Source organism: Pteropus medius, unplaced genomic scaffold (genome assembly GCF_902729225.1).
Source record: "Pteropus medius unplaced genomic scaffold, Ma_sr-lr_union100, whole genome shotgun sequence".
NCBI classification, from domain to species: domain Eukaryota; kingdom Metazoa; phylum Chordata; class Mammalia; order Chiroptera; family Pteropodidae; genus Pteropus; species Pteropus medius.
Genome location: NW_024347791.1, coordinates 19,581,129 through 19,604,006, shown reverse-complemented (window position 1 = coordinate 19,604,006; position 22,878 = coordinate 19,581,129). Strand labels below are relative to the sequence as shown.

The window sequence follows — 22,878 nt, the reverse complement described above, 5'->3', positions numbered from 1 at the left end:
CAACTTTCTCATATTCCCAAGCCCCAGAAAGATTGGTTTCATAAAACTCCATTTAGTAGGTAGCACAAAAACTAGAATTTAGATAGATATTTTATACTTTTGTGCTCTTTCAGCTGTCCCATATGATTTCTATATGTTATCTGAAGTTCAATATATTTTTTGCTGGTGACAGCACTAATGTGACAGTAATAAAAGGTCATGATTCTAAAAGTCATATACTTTGCTTTGCTTCCTACCAAATTACTATAATTAAAGGGAGCCATATTACACTCATGCTGTCTTTATATGTCACAAACCACTTAAATTTGTCCTATTTGCACTGGAATAACCTTATTTCTATACTCCATATTTGTGGCATTTAGAATTTTACATACAGTTCTGTGCTGTTCTAAATGAGCTATTTCAAATTTCTTTCCTTCTTCAGAGCACATGCTCATATTATGAGTAATTAGGGTAATTGGTTTTTCATAAACACCCTTTGATTTCATTAGATAGATAGAAAATATTACACATCTCAAAGATATATTAATTTTGCCACTATTTCTATACATAGATCAGGAGAGAATTTTGAGAAGAGAGAATTAAAAATATATACATCTGTTATAGTTTTAATAAAATATCACCAGATGTGTGCCAGTCATATTTATGTTATACCTGATATTACCACTAATAAAGGATTATGTATATGTCTTTTTAACCTTTGTTTTTCCCAGTGCAGTAAATAGTACTCTACAGCAGATGTGCAAATATCTATTTATCTAAAGTAATTAACAAACTATTCCAGGCAAATAGATGTATTTAATCTAATTCTACTCTTTTATTACCTATATACTCCACAAAAGAAGTCAGACTGTTTTAGAGAAAAAAAAAATATATATGGGCTACTGAAATCCTTTTCTTGTTCACAAGGGAAGAAGGCATTTCTTAATCATCAAAGGACCTGGCTTATTATTTCATTTTCTGGTCCTTATCACGATAAAGTCACAAATGCTAATATAGTCTTTCTCTCCACAATATAAAGAAACCAAAATTATCATGTTCTATTGAAAATGGTATACATTTTGACATCAGAAAGACTTTGGTTTGAATTCCAACCTCTCCGTTTACTAGCTTACCCATAAAATAAGGAAAATAGCTTCCATCTTTAAATTGTTGAGAGGATAAACTGAGAGAATTTGTGGGAAACGCCTCACAAAGAAACTAACAGATTCAATAAATGGTAACTATCATTTCCCTAAAATTATAAGAAAAGTCAGTGGAAGAGCCACATCTAAAATCAAGTCTGTGGCCTTCCTTCCCAGTGGCCAAACAGTCCTCTGAAGTCATTGCTGGTCCCCATCGTGTTTCATCAGCAAGTAAATCTGTACAAAGCTCTCACTGTGGTAGGGGTTAGAGAGACCTCAAAAGCAATAGAGAACATGGCCTCAACCTTAAGGAACTTAAAAATCTGACTGTGAGTACCATCCTACTGTGAAATAATAGCGAATACAATTCAGAATACGTTCATGTGGCTCACAAGGTAAGAAATGACCTTTAGTAAGGTTTTGAGGATGACTGATAGAATGAAAGTTGCATTGGAGAAAGGCTAATTGGACCACAGTGGGAATAAGATGCTAGATCTGAGGAGGTCAATCAGAAAGTTGTGGCAGAGGTCTGTGTGACAGGAATAAAGTGGTGCCCTAGAGAGGAAGAGGAAAAGTGGGCTTCACACCCTCCACCATGGCCTGCAGTTGTCCTGACTAATCAGGCTCTGATTAGGCCATACACATGTCCCAGCCACGGTAAGCTGGGAGGTAGAGCAATTTGACTATACAATGACCTTTAGGCAGTCTTCTAAGGAATGTTTTCCCACAAAGCCTTGCTTTCAGGTAGGCGTCCGGAATGAAAAGAAGCCTTAGGGAACTCATACAGCTAAGAATTTAAATGTGCTATCCTTTTGGAACATAGTCATATTTTCATAAGAATTCCAAAAAATAGTCAATCCAAAGCAATAAATTTCTAATAATGAATTTAAGGCACTCTTGTAAACTAATTAGGAAAACATTTTAGCAGAGCATATTTTTCAAGATGATTCTCACACTCACCTACTTTTGCTCTAGATCAATTCTGATCATACACCCTGGTGCCTGGTGACCATGGTGACAGCGTGTAGCTGGTAGCCCCAAGATCTATGCACAGCAGTCAAAACCGCGATTCATTTTAAACTACTTTTGACTTCCTGAATAGTTCCTGGAAAGTATCATTGCTTAAACTGAACAGGGAGGAAAAAGAGGGTAAAACTGTAGAAGAAATGTATTAGTACAAATCCACCATACAGTTTTTTAAATTCCTATTATCTAATTTAGTATCCAGTCCCAAACCAGGTCACAGAGTTTTCAGTCACAAAATTGCCTGTTGAGAGAGAAAATGATAGAGAATAATATTTGTGCATCTTCTCTTTTATGGTTCGGTCAGTTTTAGACTATAATCTCCCCACTTGGACCGGGATTGCTTTCTCAATGGGATTGCTTCAGGGGGCACTTTCTTTCTAGCTTCCTCTTCTTTCATTACTTTACCACTAAAGGAGAAGAATTCTCCTGGGAGTCATCAAAAGAGATATAGTCCAGTGTGTTAATATAACAGGAATTGTTTGCAGATAGCGAAAATAGCATGAAAGGAGAAATTCTTAATGATGCTGGGTTAAGCTGTATCACCACTGATGAAGACCTGGATAATTATTTTTCCAACGCTCTTATTAAGTAAGACAAACCACTCTCTGGTAGTCCCTTTTATAAAGGAACAATATTGATCTCTTAATTTGGTAATCAATGAAAGCTAACATCAAAATCTTTCTTTATTAGGAAATATACGTAGAGTCTATCTGACCCCTCTAATGAATAGGTTTCTTTTCAAAGCATTTTTAAGCCTGTTCTGCTCTTCTCTATAAGCCCGCAATGCACTCACTTCAGAGAAAATAGTATTTATTCAAGAAGCGAGCAGGCCGGTTACTTTTAGCTAAGCAATTGTCTATGTGATACTTATTTTGAAGCAATGTTTGTTTGTGCTTTTTCAAATAGACTGTAGTTAGAGCTCCTAAATTGTCCGTCTCAAAGTCCCTTGAAACTTTGCAAAAATGTTACTCTTTTCAGAGCATGTATCATTTTGTCAGTCTTTCCTATCTAGTTGGAAGAAATACTAGCTGGAACATGACAGATATAAATTGACCTAGTTATTGTTGTGTTCCTGAGTGTCAAAGTGACCTCAGCCACGGATGGGGTCTATTTTAGACTATAATCTTCCCTCTTGGGCCAAGATTGCTTTATCAGTGGGATTGCTTCAGGAGGCACTTTCTCTGTACCTTTGAGTTAGATGACATCTAAAAGCTGAGCTTACAGAAAGGGCAGATGAGAGTCCTGAAAGAATCTTACTACTTCTTCTCATCCCTGGTGTAACCAGACCCTTTCATAGAATTTTTAGCAATGTCCACATCCCAAGAACTCTCTAACTCTAGGAGATGGTCATTATAAGACTGTTCATCATGACATGACTTTGGGCACACCATGCATTGCTCACATAATGTCTCTGAGAAGAATAACTCCTTAAACTAAATTCCTTGCAGTAAGTTTCACAGATTTTATCTAGATGGGGTAAGGAGGACAACACATAAAAACATGACACTACTATTCCTCCTCCAGTGTAAAAGTAGACCATCACTGGTCAATTTATATTAAGCTTTGCCTTCCTTCAATTACTCATTTCCCCTTTAAATTCTAATGCTTTTGGGAAGAGTCACACATGAATTGCTGAGCTGAAAGACTTGGAGGTACAAAAGCTTTCAGATAGTTAGCTGTGACCAAGTGTTGGATAGACTGCTGAATGTGAAAATCAACATTTTTTGTGTGAACAAATATTAAATCTAGAGCAGAGTTTCTCATCCTTGGCACTATCAGACAATTCCTTGTTGTGCGGAGCTGCCCTATGCATTGTGGGGTGTTTAGCATCATCACTGACCTCTACGCACTAGACTAGGTATCAGCAGCACCTCAAGTTGTAACATCTCCAAATATTTTCAAACATTGCTCAATTACAAAACTATCTTCATTTTTCCACCGACAAACTGATTTAGAGTAAGGCATAGTTAAGACCAACATAGGAAGAGTTGTTAAAAATGAAATAATCTGGAAGGAGGAGTATGTTAGGAAGTGAGTCCTCTGTCACTAGAATTATTCAAGCAAAAGCTGGCCTATTATTGAGAAGTAACATGTTAGCATTTGAACTAGATATTAGCATTTGATATACCTCAACTTACAGTGGGGTAATGTCTCAATATACCCATCATAAGTTAAAAATATCGTAAGTCAAAAATGCATTTAATACAACTAACCAACTGAACATTATAGCTTAGCCTAGCTAACCTTAAACATGTTCAGAACATAAACCTTAACCTACAGCTGGGCAAAATTATCTTGTTGCCACTGTCCAGCATCACAAGAGAGTATTGGATTATATATGATTGGCCCTGGAAAAGGTCAAAATTCAAAGTACATTACAGTGAATGTATATCACTTTTAAACCATCATAAAGTAAAAAAAATCGTAAGTCAAGCCATCATAAGTCAGAAACCATCTGTTTATGGTATTGAAGGGCATTTATTAATTTTACAATTATATTTTGCTTAAGCAAAATACTCTATTAGGATGTGAATGATTACAAAGGAATTATCTAAAACATGAAGGAAAATAAATAATAGCTTCTTTTCCATCAGAATCACTTTTAAGTCAATTATTATTTCACTTGATATGGCAGTACTTTTGTGAACTTGGTGACTCAAACATTTCAATCACCGATATATTACAAGTGGGGCACTCATCGAATCACTTGTCATCAGAAAACAAGCATTTATTAAGCATATATATTTTAGGTACTACAGCAAGAACATTATTTTTAGAGTCTGAGTAATATGGAGCAGAGAGAATGTAAAATAAAATTTTTAAATGATAGATATATTATGTATAAGCAAATTTGGAAATATCAAATCCATGCATAAAGGTGTAGGACCCAAGTATCGATTGATAACACAAGTACTAGTAGACCAGAGAGAGTAACAGAATGAGCAGAAAGGAATGGAGTTGCACAGGAAAAAGACTTTTAGATCTGTGTAAACAGAAAACATCTTTGAAGTGTTCTTCGAAAGTTGCTTTCTCATAGCCTACTGGATAGTATCTGCATATTTTTTTCATAAAAAAGAAAACATAGTGTTTCTTCCACCTGGAATGTAATCCTGTAGCTGTAGGCCTTGCCAAACCCTTCTCTCCAGTTCTCAGTTCAAACCCTAGCCCTTTTGAGAAATCTTTCTCAAGTTCCTACTACATAAACACACATCTCTAATACTATCTTATTAAATATAATTGTTCATTTGCATATCTATTTTCCCACCAAACTCTAATCTCCTTGAGTTTAAGAACCACATCTTTTGTCTTTGTATTGAGGACACGTTTTCCAGGTTGAGAATAAATGCTTTTTGAATGAATTGAAAGAATTAAAGTATGATAACTTACGACATATCCAGAAGGCTGGAAAGCCCTAAACAAATCTTGAATTAAAGATCACAACCATGACCTACCTATTGTATAGATCAGTCTGGATGTTCATAAATGAAAATCAGCATTTTCCAACAACAGAAAATTAGGTTTGATGAAAAAGACAGATGAAGTAATAAAGTGAGCTTACGGGACAAAAGTATCCCCATCTTCCCCACCTCCACTGCCTACATGTGTGTCACAAAAGATGCCTTGATTTGAGAGCAGCTCTAAGACTTCCATTCTATTTGCCCTTAGACTGACTATCCAGAGACAATCACCCAAGACTTAATACAGCCGGGCACCCAGTACCATCTAGCTCTGTGCAGTCTCTCCAAATAAAGAAGATGCAGAGTGCCGATGATGCCAGATACTGTGCTTGTAGCTAATGCAAAGAAGGAAACATCATCCTGTCCTTCAGAAAAGCAGAGTGACAGCATTCGAAATCCATTTGCTAATCTATCTTTAATGTCTCTATCACCCAAAAAGTAAAAATGATAGTCGCATTTAGTGAGTTTAATATTGCAAATACAACAATCATAGCACAGGTATGTTACAACTATACATTTTTAGTGTGCCTTTTATAAAAATTTTCAGTTCAGTGATTAAAACTGTGGGTGCAGATAGACAAATTTATTTACCTTGCATTGCCTCTTTTCTTATATCTAAGATAGAAATATTAGTAGTACCCCTCTTACTGGGTGATTTTGAGAATTAAATGAGAAAATACAAGAAAAGCAATGTTAGTGTTTCACCATAGTGAGCATTCAACACTTTAGATTTCAATAAATATTCTCTATTAGCCTTAATTTTTTTTTAACTTTTAACATATCCAGTCCAAAAGGAACAGTTCCAAGAGGAATTGTGGCTCATAAAGGTTAAATACCCAAGTTTCTACCACTTTATAAGTAGTAGAATAAACATTAGAATCAAGATAGCTGGCCTCCCACACTGCTGTCCTGTTCACCTTCTCACATAATCTAAGCTTCAGAAAAACCTGACTCCAAAGTTATCGCAGACAGAATCTCTTTGTTTACAACCTCCCTCCATGCACCTGCTTCCCCTCCTCCAAAGGGCAATGCTGTTCAAGGACTTCATCACAGGGAGAGGGGTACTAGCAACAGCAACTTAAAAATGCTTTTGTTAATACCGTTTCATTATAGAACTTTCTCACCAGAGGTACTTATCTAAGGTGTACCATTTTCCCCTTTGCTTTGGAGTTAATTTATTATTTAATTAATTCCCTTTCCATCATGGGTTTATTTGGAAACCAGCCTTGTGGAAAATAAGAGGTTACCATAAGGACCACTGTCCACAGGGCAGTAGAATGGCTCAGGGCTGAGAACCAGCTTCTATTGTGGTCGCATGTCTGTGACAGGATAAAAAGCAAGGTATAGAGACATTCCTGAGATATCAGCAAGCGTTTTATATTATGATTATAGATTAATCAGCAAGCTATTTGAAATAGGGCTCCAGACACTTTTAGTTTAACCTAACATGATTTCACTTTAACATCACAAAGTTCTCTTCCCAAATTACCATTAAAAATGTATATTTTTAATGGATTGATATGTACAAAGCTCAATATTTCAATGTGGAAACAGCCAACACTTAGCAGTTGATACTAAAGTCCATTGATTTAATATAGTAGAAGTGCTTCAACTAGTCTATGAAAAATGCAGTTGAAAACTTCCAGAGTAATTTTCTAATTAGTAGACTTCAGAAATTTAAGATAGTGTTCCCAAAACACCTGCAGTTAAACTCTAAGTAATTGTTGATGCTCCAGGCAGTATGTCAGTGGGACTTTGAGCACTAAATTGTGGTGGCGCTATTTTTAACATCACCACCTGGTAGATTTTGGAAATCCCTCTGTTAACAGTGACAAAGCCCTGATTCATGCCATAGGGGAAAATACAATAGAAGTAACACCTTCAAAAATTATATTCCAAATTTCCTTGCCAAGTGGTCAGAATGACAAAGCATATGGAGACATACGCCATCACTTAGTAGGGTTAAGTGTGCAGGGTGTGCATCCCAGGGACTAGTTGATCCCTCCTAGGCACTGGGCCTCCAATTTGGGTTCACAATGCAGCCTCATAAAATGCAAATCAGGCAATTAAGCTCCCCCAAAGTGGAAAACAGATGTGATTGAACACAGAAACTACAATTTGTTCAGAATTTTTCTATAAAAAGGTAACTTTCCATTGAAAGAAAAACTACATACGTGCATTAAGAACAGATCACCCAGGTTTTACACAGTATTTTTAAGTAATATCAGCAGGTTGATGCCATCCACTGAATTTCAACTGTTATCAATGGCTATTTAACAAATTCTGTTTTTATTTCTATGTTAAAGAAAGTCTTTATGTTGTTTTTTTCTGAGATTCTTTCAGGAGTTTAAAAGCTTTTTAGCCTTTCTACAGTCTCTGATGACCAACATTATTTATGACCTGCTTCCTTCCAAGGATACAAGGTGAACTGTAATGACACAAACAGAACAAATTAAGACACATTACTTGAGTAATTACTACCAATCAAATAAATGGTTTTAAGTGGACTCAAATTTTTTCTTTAAACCTCCAGTCTTGACCTTTCTATTATTAACTTATTCACTATTCTTGGGATTACATGGTCCCTGGCCTGAAAGAACTCACAGGCTAAGTCAGAATGAGTATTTTGTACATCTGACTACCCTTCCCTGACTCTTTCTTTTCAAGTCGGATGTCATCCACTATAGTCTTTTTAAAACATAACTTTGGCCACGTCCTTTAATTTAAAAAATTTAATGTCATTTTGTCTCTTAAGGAATAAAATTCAAAATTTCTAGTGTAGCATATGAAATACTTAGCAGTCTTGCCACAGTCCCTCTATTCTTTCTTACCTTACAAATCCCTACAAGGCACTGGGTACCCAGATAATACTGAACTATCTGATACTATTAAAATTAATGTGTATTTTCCCATCTCTGTGTCCTTCTGTCTAAAAACTTTCTTTCCCCATTCTCTGCCTGGCAAACTTTCACTTACTCTTCAAGAACAAGCCTGAATGTTGCCTCTGCAGGGGAGCCTGCCATGACTCACCTGAACGTAGTTACTCCTTCATCTGTGTTTTTGTATAAGTGTGTATACATATATCTCAAATTTATCCTCATTATATTTGTCTCTTTCCAGACTATAACTTCCCGGAAGGTAGTAGAGGTCCATTACTGGTCTTAGAAAAACCCAACTTTTAGAAGAGTACCTTGTATAATTGGCATCCATTAAAGTGTACTGAATGCATGGCTGGATTAAATTAAACATTATGTATCATCTCTGTCACTTTATCACTTTTTGAGCATTGACTATATGCCAGCCAGTGAGTTAAGTGCTTCACATGTTTTATCATTTAATCCTTACATAACTTCATAAGCCAGAGACTACTACCATTCTCTTTTTACAGATGAAGAAATAGAAGTTTCAAAAATTAAAATAACTTCCCTAAATTCACACAGCTAGTGAGAAAAAAGGCTGGATTTCGATGTTGGCCTATTTGATTCCAATCCTGTGCACTGAACCACTATTTGCTTTTGTACCTAACAGTCTGTTGAATCAATGAACAGTTAACAGGAAAACATGAATAACACAGTTCTATTTGCTACAAATAATACATATGGTATATATTCCTCTGCTCTAATTGTTGCCACAGAACCTTAAAAGTAAATAATAATTTTTTTTTTTTTAATTAGCCTAGAGCCCTCAGATTTTCCTAAGCATACCCAACAGCTTTTTGATAACAGCCAGCAAGGACAGGAATGCCTTTTTTTTATTGACAAAGCTATATTTGTAATATTATTGTTATAAAAGTGACTTCGAGGGCCACAGAAAAATATGGATTAATTCACCTTGTGGCTCTCAAGAGGCATTGTCAAAAGTCAATATCTAAGGCACTAAAGGATGTGTTTCTATCAGGTCTGTTGGTGTCAAGTCACCCCGGGAGTTATGCTTTTGCCAGTGTTGCTGGCAAACACTAATGCACTCTGGGCCACATATGACATTAACCTTTTGATCTCATTGTTAGTGACTGGAATCCAAACCAATTCAGTTCCATGATTTCTCCTAAAGATAATTCTCAGGATAAAAAAGGAGCAAGGAGCAGATATAGACTAATTTAGTGGGTAAAATAACCTTCTTGTTCCTTCTGTAAGTTCCCACTAAGTGTGGATAGAAATAAAGTTATTCCTGAGATAGTGCCTTGTTAGTAAGGGAGCAACACAAACACTTGTCAAATGTGAAGTGGCACTGTCATGATGAGAAACCTGTGTCCTATGATGCCAGTCTCCTGAAAAAATATAATTCAATGAATCCCGTGTGATCTATATATCATTTCAGCCTCAGTGATGAGCTGAGAATGACAAAATGGATAATCTATCTATTAATAAGTCCCTAGTCACACATAAAAAAAATGAAAATGTCTGACTATCTGAGTTCCAAAGCACAGGTGTTGACTGCAATGATTTCTGAAAAGGTTGGAATAGAAATCAGGGGTTACTTTGAGCTCATTTTGAAAGTTGCTTCCATGATTAAGGGATCCTCTATCCGGAATGTCCATACAAAATCATAGGGATTGAGTCATGCTATTGAATTGGAATGGCAATATAAATCTTTGAGCAGAGTGTTTTGGGGGCCCTTGATGTGTAAGAATTAGTGACTTTTGCAGATTATTCTGAGTAAACTGACATTTACTACACTCTATTATGATTTCCTAAGTCCGGATTAATCTCTGGCCTTCAAAGGTGGGCTTCAGTCAACTTCTTTTATGCAAAACATTCCCAGATGTGCTGCAAGTAGTGTAGTCAAAAAAAAAAAAAAAAAAAAAAAAAAAAAAGGTGACTAATCCTTTCCACAATAACAATAGGATTGGCATCCTTTATGGGCAGATAACTCATGTGATGTGAACAGCTTGAATTCCTCAGGCAGTTTCTCAACTACATACCACCTTCAGTTCCCATTTAAAATCTAAGCCAATCTGGAATGTTGTACAGCTAATAGAGCAACTTCATCAGTCCGAACAGGAGGGTCACTGTAGGCTCTTATCATCACAACTTTTAGAACTTGCTTTATGTAATAACCTGGGTTCTGAAGTAGCAGATTGTTCAAAATGCAGCACTCAGTGGTTCTCTTCCAGGCTTATATATAAGCATTCAATTAAAAGAATGAAACAAAGCATTCAGTATTGCATGTGATAAAACAACTGAAGATATAGGCTTTTGTAGAAACCAGCCCCAAAGAGATATAGGAATAGCACAGACTATAAAGGCAAACCCATCATTGAGTCTCCTGATTCTCAGGACAGGAGCAATGGGTTTTTTTTTTTTTTTCAAATGGACACATTTCAGCTCTGCAGATAGCACTTTTCTTGAAAGTAAGCATTTGATGCCTCTTTGCCATCTGGAATTTTGTAGCTAAGCATAGGTCCACAAAAAAACAAAAAAAAAAACCAGTGACTGTTGTTTCACTTTAAGTATTAGCACAGCCTCAGAAGTCAATAACAAGGAAAAATCTGAATATAATCCTCATGATGGACAATTACTTTAGTGGGAAGCTTATTTCTACTAGACTCTAAATTTACGTACTCCTGTTTGTCTTTTGTTAAAAGGAATATTTGGCATTATGTCACCACAGAAGACACAAAGTTCATGTTTGCAATGAGCAATCATTGACATCCTGAATGGAAAGCATGTCCACAGGACTAATGTAAATACCTAAGCATTTCTCCTTGAGCCAAAAAGAAAAAAAGTTAAGACATTTGTGACTTGATAGCTTACATTGAAAATATTGCAATACCTAATCCTGGGTAAATTCAAACCACCCAGAAAATGGATACCCCAATGTGTCTGAACATTGACTATAAAACTCTAGTACATGTTACATGTGGAAAGGGCTTCTGCTAAACCTGCATCCAGCCTCTCAGGCCCTAGGAAATAACAAGTTCTGCCATAAGGTCATGTGTTTCTCACATAAATCATAAACCTGTCATGATATTTATAACTTAAAGCTTTCAACCTCCCAGTTGAAATTTCCTCTGAATTCTTAAACAACTCTTGTTATCTCAGTAGATAGTCAGTAAACAAATATTTATGGAGCCACCACAAAGTATAGACTGACAAAGAAAATGTATACTTTTAATAACAAGGAATGATTGCTTTAGTTCTCAAATCAAGTTCATGCCTTCATAAATAAAAGAAGACAAACATGTTATAACTTGAAATATATCGTTGCTACATTGTAGTGAAAGAATCTCATAAAGCAGAAATTAAGAACTTGGATTGCAGAATGGATTCAATCAGTGTGGGAAGTTGAGCATAGTGTCAAATGCCTGGGATCAAATCCTGTCTTTCTCACCTATGGGCTCGTCAGTAAGATCCCTAGATGCTCTGTATCTTGGTTCTTCAATCTAAAATGGAATAATAGTATATCTACTTCATAAGATTGTAATGAGGACTAAGGAGATAATACATCTAGAACAGCTGGATCTAAATTGGAATCTAAAGAGAGCAAACCACTTAATAATCCCTCTTTGATTTTTGCCACCCTTGGATTTCTGGGGGAGTTCTGCAACATTCAACTTTGTATCTGTACCCTCCTATTCTTTCTTCAGTTGAGTAACTTTAACTTAATCCAGAAATGTACATCTCTCCCTCTGTAATATCACCCTATTGTCAAAAAGGGAGACTCATCCTTTGGAAAAATCAAGAGACTAGACTTTAAATTTTGCTTTACCACTTATTCATAAGCTTCAGTTTTATAACTTATAAAGCAAAAGGCTTATATTATCTTCATGGCTCCTTTCAGCTCTGGAACATAATGATCTTGTAGCTTATTGATATTTATTTTCCAAAGTCATTGATAAAAATTTAATCTTACTTGACCATGTCATACAGACTTTCTTCCAAGTTGTTCTCTTTTAGTATTTTTAACTTTGTCATCCAATTCCTACCATTTTTCCTTTTCCACAAGAGTCCAAGTAATGTCATCAATTATACATCGAAGTCATGATCCTCCATAACTACAACTCTTCCCTAAATGGTTCAGCTAATGTTGAAAAGATTGTAGTGGCATTGATTCTTAATGAATCCGTGCTGATTCCCAGTAATTGCCTTGTTCATTTCTAAGTGCCTACATGCTCCCTATTAAAAAACAGAAGGTTTTCTAGAAGGTTACCAAAATATATCATGCTTATTTATTCATATTTATTCTTGATTTAGAGTTCCTGAATTTGCTCTTACTCTTCCCTTTGCACCCTCTGACAGTCCTCCCATTATTGGTTTCTCAAAGATTATTGATGGTAATTACATCATTTAATCTGCGACTTCTTCCAGAACTCAGAACAGAGGTAAACTCAATTACTATGATTATGAGTTTTTCTTTCATTCTTCTCTCCTACTTTGATGTGGAATAACTTTTTCATATTACTGTATCGCCATTTCCAAGGTAGGAAATAGTCTCATTGGGGAGAATGAGGAAGCAAGAGAGACTGGGCAGAGTCTTTCTTTTACTCTTCTGGAACGAACTTTCCCATCCAGTGGTTCTCTTTTCCCACCGCATCTCCTGAAACATAATTTACACACAAAACAATAACAACAACATCAAAATCCACTTTTCACATTCTGTACCTTAATAGTCCTAATTCTCACAGGTTCATGCCCATCTTTTATGTTGCCATGGGGATGCCCAAGGACCCAACATACCAATAGTACCCAACCTTTGTCACTGGTTCTTTTAACACTCAAATCCCCCAATGCATCCTAGCAAGCCAGTGGGTTTTTTGGAGATCTTGTCTGTTCTGTCTGGTTGAGCTCTGTATTATCTGAATTGTTTTTTAAGTCTTTCTATCTCTCTTAAACTATATACTTTTTTATAGTCTCTATCTATGAGAAGAATATCTCTACCTTGAAAACTTTTTTTCCTAAAGTATATATAACTAGATCCTGATTTTCTTCCTTTACTCCTACTAATAACCTAATTGGGTAACTGTCTTCCAAAATTTCACATTACTTCCCCATCCTAAAATTGTTCATATTTCAAAAATGATGTCCAGTGTAGGAGTTCCCTTTATTCTTCATGCTTTCTCAGAGAAACCATATGGCCAGTAAAGCAAGTCAAGAATGTTTCAGATGCCCAGTTTTCAGACAAATGAGACAGGAAACATCCAGCTGATAACTATCTGGATATCCCCTAACCCTAATTTTAAGTTTGATGTTAAAAAGAATGTTCCTATTAATAGCAATTAGACAATCCCTGATGTATACCACAACATTGCTTGGTTTCTCTCTTTTATTTTTCCTTTCTGAGTGCTTTTCTATGCTTCAAACTTCAGATTCACAGTCACACAGGAGAGGATAGACAGGAAATTATGAGAGAACAGCTATGGTACTTAAAGTGAAAATCTTGATTCTGCTCTTACTTTCTAATTATATGATTATTAACAAGTTTCTTCACTTAGCAGAACTCAGTTTTTGTACCTCTAAAATAGAGGTAATAATATCTTTCATAAAAGGTTGTTGTGAATATCAAAGGAGAATATATATATATACACACACACACACACACACAGTGCAGTGATAATGAGTTTTAAAACAGAATAAATACATTTTTTAAATGCATAAACCAAACTATGAACTTTATTCTTCTCTAAAAAACATATTCAAGTACATAAGGAAAAGAAAGGGAGATTTATAATCTGCTGATTTCTGTGGTGATTACTTTTTATATTAAGCATTTTTACTCCTATAATCTAAGGAAACTAATTTGAAAAGGAACAGCTCACCATGATACAATTAATTCAACACTTTGTTCTATTACTCAATACAGGTGATACAATTGAGATTATACTTACTATCCCTATTAGTGTTCCATTCTCATGTTTCAGCTCACCAAATACACCTCTTTTTTCTAAAGTAGGTTGTAGTCTCATTAAACACAGAGAGAGACAGACAGAAAGAGAGAGAGAGTGCTATTCTTAAAATGATGGCAATAGTGCAGTTTTATTCTAACCCACCACCTTCCCAAAAATGCTACAACTTATTGTGCCCCTTCCCAGTGTAGACAATCATTGCCACATTGCCATTTTTCTGCACCTAGTTTATTCTCTTGTACAGCCTGTCTTGTTCATAAATTTGTAAATCGTTCTCAGACATCCTGGAGAGGTAGACATGAAGCCACAGGATCCTATCAGTCAAAAGAGAAGAACTATTTTCTTTAGTACTTTCTCATTACTCATACCTCTTGAAAGAAGTTCAGCATTTAGGATTCTTTCACTGTGGTGCCTTGTGAAAATGATGTCTCTGGGCATCTTTCAGGTCCTCTCATTCTCTGCCTCCCTGAGGAGTTTAGTTTCTGATGAATATAACTTAAAGATGAGAACACTGTAGCATCAAGAAGAGATGGCCTCGCCAGTGTTCCCAGAAACTTCATAATCAGGCAAAGCTTATGCACAAACAAGGTCCAGTCTGCCACAGCAGTACATAAACCCAAAGGAAGCCAGGTACTCAGTATAGAAGTATTGACAATACTGGCTCAGTATCACCTCATTCAGGCTGAGTAAATGAGAAATGTTCCTATGTTCAAATGAATCAGTATAGGCCATTTTGCCCAGAGTCTCCTGGTCTCAAGAAAAGAAGAAATAAATGGTATAATAGCCTTCATCCCCCACTCACCTACCCATCCACTCAACCCCTGAATTAACTCACCTCCTAAAATACAAAATTCTTTATCAAATGTAAAATGCAAGAAAGATTTGGGTCCTAAATTTGCATTATATTGCATGCTAAGTGCCAGATTTTCTAGCTGTTCTATTTGTAGTTGAGTGAGAAGTACCAGGACTTGATAAAAATATAGAAAATATTTCTGATAGCTCCAGGCTATATCAAGTGTTGGTTTTATAGCAGGCCAGATCTCTAAGAACATGCTGTGTGGCTGTGTATGAACTTGGCTGTTGGTTTCCTTTGCCAGTTGAAATGATGATTAATCAGGGCTCAGATGTCAGTTCTTTTATGTTACTTGTGCTCTTTGCTAACAGCTGCCTATTTCAAGCTGTGCTTCCTACACGTCAAACATAAACCTGAAAGCACAATTTCCAGAAGGAAAATTTCAAGGTACTCAGAGTATATCAGAGTATTGAATGTTGTTTCTGATTAAAGTCCACTTAGCATATTATGTAACTCAACTAAAGTCAGTACACAGATAGACAAGTTCAGAACATGTGGGATAGCCAGGAAAAATTAGATATACATATAATCAGTGTAGATATTTAAAACATACATTTATGTAAATATTCTATGCATAAAAAATTCCTTGATAAGCTAGTGTCACTTTCCTTTTTTAATCTTTAATAAAGAAAAATAGTGAAATATGATTGATATGTGAATTATAAGAAATTTAAATTCTTTATTCGGAATAAGTTTTAAATACTTTGAAATAGATTGTTCTTTCTTGGCAAAGTCCTCAATACTTTCTCATTTGCTGTTTAATCTAAAATACCATAAGAATAGCATTTGTATGCTTTCTTTTCACATAGCCCAAGTAGAAATTTTTTTTAAAGGAAAAGAAAACATTGTTCTAGCTTTTCTGAAGTTTAGAAAAATATATGCCTAAAATCTTGGGTGGACCAAATAAAATTGATTTTTTTTTTATTTACCCCAGATAATAAATGTCTAATTTGGACTGTCCATGTGGCATATGGCTCCCAAATTAAACTCTTTCAGAGACTGACGTTTTTAGCAAAAGAGGGGGAAGTGAGAATTAGACAACATCCAGGCTCTTCTATACAACTGCAGCCAAGTTGTCTAAAAACTGAATTTGGCCAATTCACTGTAGTTCATCGTTTGAGTTATAAGAAGGACCCTACACACTTCAGATCACCACACTGAGGACACCTGAACAGGATTGATCCTAGTCCGGGGTCTAGCATAAAGTCTAGGAGAGAGAAGGTTGCCCTTCTTATTTCTCTACTATGTCCTTTCCCAAAGCATAAACTACCTACTTGAAACCTGCTGCCTAATATTCAAAATACAGTACCCAGGGATGTGTCTGACAAAGCATCAAGAAAAGTTTAGCAATCTAGAAGTGAAAAGAAAGCTGGGTAAAAGGCTGGTATTATTCATTTTTCATGTCCGATTATTTACTTCTGGGTTTTTCCCTTTCACCCTCCCCTAGGTGGCAAACCTACTTCGGCTCTTCCAGATCCCTCAGATAAGCTACGCGTCCACCAGCGCCAAACTCAGCGACAAGTCACGCTATGATTATTTTGCCAGGACCGTGCCCCCTGACTTCTACCAAGCCAAAGCCATGGCTGAGATCTTGCGTTTCTTCAACTGGACCTATGTGTCCACTGTGGCCTCTGAGGGCGACTACGGGGAGACAGGGATCGAGGCCTTCGAGCAGGAAGCCCGTGTGCGCAACATCTGCATCGCCACCGCGGAGAAGGTGGGTCGCTCCAACATCCGCAAGTCCTACGACAGTGTGATCCGAGAGCTGCTGCAGAAGCCCAACGCGCGCGTCGTAGTCCTCTTTATGCGTGGTGACGACTCGCGCGAGCTCATTGCCGCAGCCAGCCGCGCCAACGCCTCCTTCACCTGGGTGGCCAGCGATGGTTGGGGCGCACAGGAGAGCATCATCAAGGGCAGCGAGCACGTGGCCTATGGTGCCATCACACTGGAGCTAGCCTCGCAGCCAGTCCGCCAGTTCGACCGCTACTTCCAGAGCCTCAACCCCTACAACAACCACCGCAACCCCTGGTTCCGAGACTTTTGGGAACAGAAGTTCCAGTGCAGCCTCCAGAACAAGCGGAACCACCGGCGCGCCTGCGACAAGCACCTGGCCATTGACAGCAGCAACTACGAGCAAGAATCCAAGATCATGTTTGTGGTGAACGCGGTGTATGCCATGGCCCATGCCCTGCACAAAATGCAGCGGACTCTCTGTCCCAACACCACCAAGCTTTGTGATGCTATGAAGATCCTGGACGGGAAGAAGTTGTACAAGGATTACTTGCTGAAAATCAACTTCACAGGTAAGCAGTGAGCCTTTAATCTTCTAAGGTACAAACAGGTGATATCAAAGAGAAATCAGATACCTTCTGCCTCGACCCAGAAATCATTATTTTGGAGACTCAAAAAAGGGGTTCAAACTGTTAAACAAATATTCTAAGATGCCATATGATGGCTCTTTGATGTTCTTACTTATTTTTGAGTGAATATCTTGGCTGGCATACTACATGAAGTTGAAAGGCTCCATAGGCTGTGCTGATCATGGTAGCTGCCAGATGTGGGCTATGCAACATTTGCTCCCTGTCTTGTTAGCTGTATGATATGACACTCATGATAAGGGCATTTAATCTTCTTTCACAGACCTGGCAACTCTGTAAGGAACGTGAACTTCCAAGCTTTCTTTGTGGGTGATTTGAGCAAAGAATCTCATAACTTTCACAGTGAGTGAAAGAAAAAAAGTCACTCTTTTCCCAACGTCTAATTAGGGGTAGAAATGGAAAGCTACTCAGACCATGGTGACTTCTGGGCATCTGAGTTTATTTCTTTTGCCATATAGAAACATTTCCATGTCAGCATTGAGAGTTGCAGACTTTCTTAAATTGCATTATGAAATGAAACTTTTTCTGGGAGTCTGAGTATAAGCAAATGGAAGACTGATAGAAGTCATTGAGATACACTAGTGAAAATGTAAAAGTGTCTTCAAAGTGGCTTTTGCTGCCTCTCTATTTACTTCTAAATGTTGTTTTAATATTTCTAAATATAACATTGCATTTTAATGTATTACTAACATATGAGAAGCATAAAATCTTTAGGTTTGCATGCTCCGGTAAGGTACAAGTGATATCATTGCATTAATACACTGGTTCTAGAGACTTTAGCTTAATTCCAAATCATTAAATAGTAAGTAGTATTAGTGGGCACAAAATGTCAAAAATATTGTAATGATAAAATGCTTTCATTTACCTAAATTGTTATAACCTCTCACAGCACTACAGCATCACTCTAGTCTGCTTGGTATGTTTCAATTAATTTATCATTCAAGACATGAAGGCTTGTTGGCTCAGATCATACTATCATTGGAGCAAGTGGTAGTTCTCAGTTCTCCCTTAAAGATCATCATTCAGAAGTCAAATGACCTGAAAAAGCATTGGTAATACTGAGAGAGGGCCCATGACCATTGTTTCCTATTTTAGAATTCTAATCCCTAAACCAGCCATGAAAATAAGAACAAAAATGACCAGCCTGCATTTTTGCATATCTTTTCTTCATTCCACCCTGAGGAAGCCAAATGTAGTAGAAATCAGTGTCATTCCCTCCTATCCATCTGATAGATACATTCTCTTAACATTAGAATAAGTGGTAAAGATTAAACTTTTTCTGTGCCCTGTATTCCCACAGGTGTACTCCATATAGAAGTAAGCAAAACGTAAAAATAATAGCAAATCAGCATTTATCTCAAAATCACAGATCAGTTCCCATTGATATCCTCAGTAAATAAGAATGGACCATAGATTCAATAAAAAAATATATATATTTCTTTACCCTAAATACAAATGAACTCTTAGGTATCTATAAATTGTATCTATAATGCACTTAATTCTTAAAGATGAATAAGATAAGCATCCTTCTCTCCTTTCAGACTACCTTAGGGTAATCACTTATTTTTATTCACCACATATATTAATTTACTTTGTGATTCTAGTTCATTCCTTATTCCCTAGCATGCAAATATATCTATTCATCAATGGTTTATAGAAAGGGAACTCTTGGATTTCAGGGAGCCCTTGAAAGGTGTTTTTGTTTGTTTTTGTTTTTGTTTTATTTGTTTTTTTCTTTTTTTATAGTTATTACAATATTATTCACTATATTCCTTATGCTGTACATTATATCTCCATGACTATTTTGTAACTACCAATTTGTCCTCCTTAATCCCTTCCCCCTTTTTCACCATTCCCCACAACTCCCTTCCCATCTGGTAACTCTCAAAATGTTCTCTGTATCTACGAGTTTGTTTCTGATTTTTTCATTTGTTTATTTTGTTTAGAATCCACGTATATGTGAAATCATATGGCAATCCACGTATATGTGAATCCACGTATATGTGAAATCTTACTCCACTCGGCACAATACCCTCTAGGCCCATCATGAAATAACTTTTTCCATCCCTTTACTTTCCATCTGTGTGTGTCTTTTAATCTGGAGTCTCTTGTAGACAGCCTGTAAAAGGGTCTTGTTTTCTTATTCATTCAGCCTCCCTGTGACTTTTGATAGGAGCATTTAGCTCTTTTTCATTTGAAGTACTTGTTGATAGATATATAGTTATTGTCATTCTTTATTTATATCTTTGATACATATCTTTTTCTTCTTCTTAAAGAAGTCTCTCCAACATTTCCTGTAATGCTGGTTTGGTGGTAATGAACCCCTTTATCTTTTTCTATTTGGGAAGCTCTTTATCTGTCCTTTGATTCTAAATAATAGTATTATGGGCAAAGTAATCTTGGCGGTAGATCCTGGGTTTTCATTACTTCGAATATTTTGTGCCAAGCCCTCTGGCCTGCAGAGCTTCTGTTGAGAAATAGACTGAGAGTCTTATGGGAGCTCCCTTGTAGGTAACTAATTGTTTTTCTTTTGCTGCTTTTAAAATTCTCTCTTTGTATTTAACCTTTGGCATTTTAATTATGATGTGTCTTGGTGTGGGCCTCTTCGGGTTCATCTTGTTTGGAACTCTCTGAATACTTCCTGGGGTTGTATTTCCTTCATCAGGTTAGGGAAGTTTTCTGTCATTATTTCTTCAAATGGATTTTCAAGTCCTTGCTCTCCCTCTTTTCCTTCTGGTACCCGTATGATGTGAGGATGTTTTATGTAACCAAAATATTATATTCACTTTCTTGACTATTTGAGTCTTAAATGACAAAAAAAAAGGTAAATAAGGCCATTATTTGGGTAAAAAAACAAAAGTATTTTCTTTTCGTCTGCCTTGTTCAATATTATCTTCTATAATTTGGTTCTATAATTTGGTTCTATAATTTGGTTTGGCTATGCAGACCTGACCATAAAGTGGCATTTTAGCTTTCTCAATTTGTCTGACATTACCAGTTGCTCTCCATTTCTGAAGAGAGTAAAGGGTAAAAAATAGATTTAGTCTACAGAAAAGAGAGGGAATTTAGACCAGCCACGAGGTAAATATGATTAGCAGTGAGAATTGGACAGAAAATGAATTACTATGGGAAGATACCAGGATGCTAAATTAGCTAAATTTGTACATTAAAATACAATGTCCTACAAGGCCCTACCTGATCTGCCTCCTCCCTATCCCTTGTTGCTATCTCATCATCACCTTTTACTCTCTCTTTTTCTCATTTCACTCCATCCACCCTTATTTCCAAAGTTAAGGATTTTTCACTGCCAGTTCTCTCTGCTTGTAATGTCCTGTCCCCAAAAGTCCCCGGTGGTTAATTAATTGCTTTACTTCCTTCAAGCCTTTACTTAAATATTAGCTTCTCAACGAGGCCCACCTGGCAATCCTTAAAATTGCAATGTACTGTTCCAACTCCCACCACAGATGCCCCCATTTTTATTTAACCTGGTCTACTTTTTATTTTTTTTTTACAACTACAGCACCTGGTATTCCTAGGTGGTCTCCCATCTAAGTAGTAACCAGGCCTGACCCTGCTTAGCTTCCAAGATCAGACAAGATCAGATGTATTCAGGGTGGCATGGCCATAGACCCTGGTCTACTTTCTTACACTGTGATTTTTTTTACCTTCTCTCATACCACATCATTTATTATTTTCATGTTTATTCTTTGATCCTCACACTTAAAATATAAACTCCATGAAAACAGATCATTATCAGTTTTGTTCACTGATGTAGTCCAAGCATAATAGGCGCTCAGTAAATATTTGTTGATTATGGATACACTTAACAACCAAACTTGTATTTCCTTCTCTATCTCCATTACTAGATCATGAGTTTTTTCAAGGCAGAGAACATACATTTCATCTCTGATCTCAAATACCTAACGTAGTGTCTGGTACAGAGTGGGCATTATATAAGTGTTTACTGAAAGGATGAGAAAAACAATACATAGATTTATGATTATTTTTGTGAAATTTTAATGTATTTGTTTTGTTCATTAACAAATTAATTTCAAGAAAGAAAAGTGTATGACTTCTGGAATGGCTTCCTTTTTTTTTTTATCTAAAAACCGTCCTTTAGTTATGTTCTATCATTGTATTTGAGATAAATTTATAACCAAATAGCATTAGTGCTGGATCTCTTATTCATCACTGTTTTATAGATGAAGCCTTAAAACTGAAAAGTGATTTGTCTAAGGTCATCATCTGGCTGATGGCAGAAGCCAAGCTGAAATCCAGGTCACTGGAGCCAATGCTGCTTTTATATATATACAAGGATCCTGGGAAGTTGAGGACTTTGATCTCAAATACCTAACACAGTTTCACACTAGATATTAATGGGACATTTATTAAAGGAATGAAAGATGATTGATCAATAAGTTCAAAATATGTTTCTTTTTGTGCTCCTTTTTATTTATGATCCCTTTAAGGCCCTGGGATCTTCTTTTTCGATTATTTGGAGCTAAGGTGGTTCATAAAATATCCATAATTTTAAAGTCAAGCCTCCGAATCTAAATCTTAGGATATATATTTTTTTTAAGTTTTGAAGCATTTTTTACCATTTTTCTGTCTAAAACAGCCATGTCATCTAGAATTCTCAAATAAATACTTAAATAAGAATTATGTTTGGCGTCATGTGACTTTTCAAAATTGCTTTGAATAAAATTCCATGTGCTCATCATATAAAAGGAAAGCTTAAACTGCTCAACAGTTAAAAGCAGAGGAAACAGAAAGGGCTATTAAACATTTAAAGAAATGCAATATCACTCTCATTTTGTGTGTTCACAAAACAATATAATCTCTCACTTTTTATTCTGAGATCAGTTTCAGAAAGTGGAATAGAATAATATCACAGTTACAAAAGGCCTTCCTCAAAAATGAACTTGCCCTTACTCTTCACTAGTTAGAAGTGGAAATTCAGGATGTCAGATAATAATATCTTTACTTACTGAAGCACATAAAAGCATACTCAACTGTCAGAGTGATGTGGTAGCCAGAGTACACCCAATACAAAAGAAAGAGTTTATACTTACTGGACGTACTGCCAGAAGTGTTCCAAGACACATCCAATGTAGAGTAGGCCTTATCTTGGGAATAACATTCCTCTGTGTGGTTTGCAGAGATGGACTAAAACATTTGAGAATGGAGAAATTGAGAA

General features: G+C 36.3%; 1 protein-coding gene and 1 pseudogene across 1 annotated transcript in view; one reads left to right on the top strand and one right to left on the bottom strand.

Moving 5' to 3' along the window:
* Nucleotides 1-22,878, top strand: part of GRM3 (glutamate metabotropic receptor 3) — a 208,387-nt gene that overhangs the window by 117,447 nt on the left and 68,062 nt on the right. Inside the window, exon 3 of the mRNA XM_039878230.1 lies at nt 16,751-17,606. Coding sequence (XP_039734164.1) covers nt 16,751-17,606 — 856 coding nt within the window. The remainder of the gene's footprint in view (nt 1-16,750; nt 17,607-22,878) is intronic.
* Nucleotides 21,193-21,311, bottom strand: LOC120615222 (uncharacterized; annotated as a pseudogene).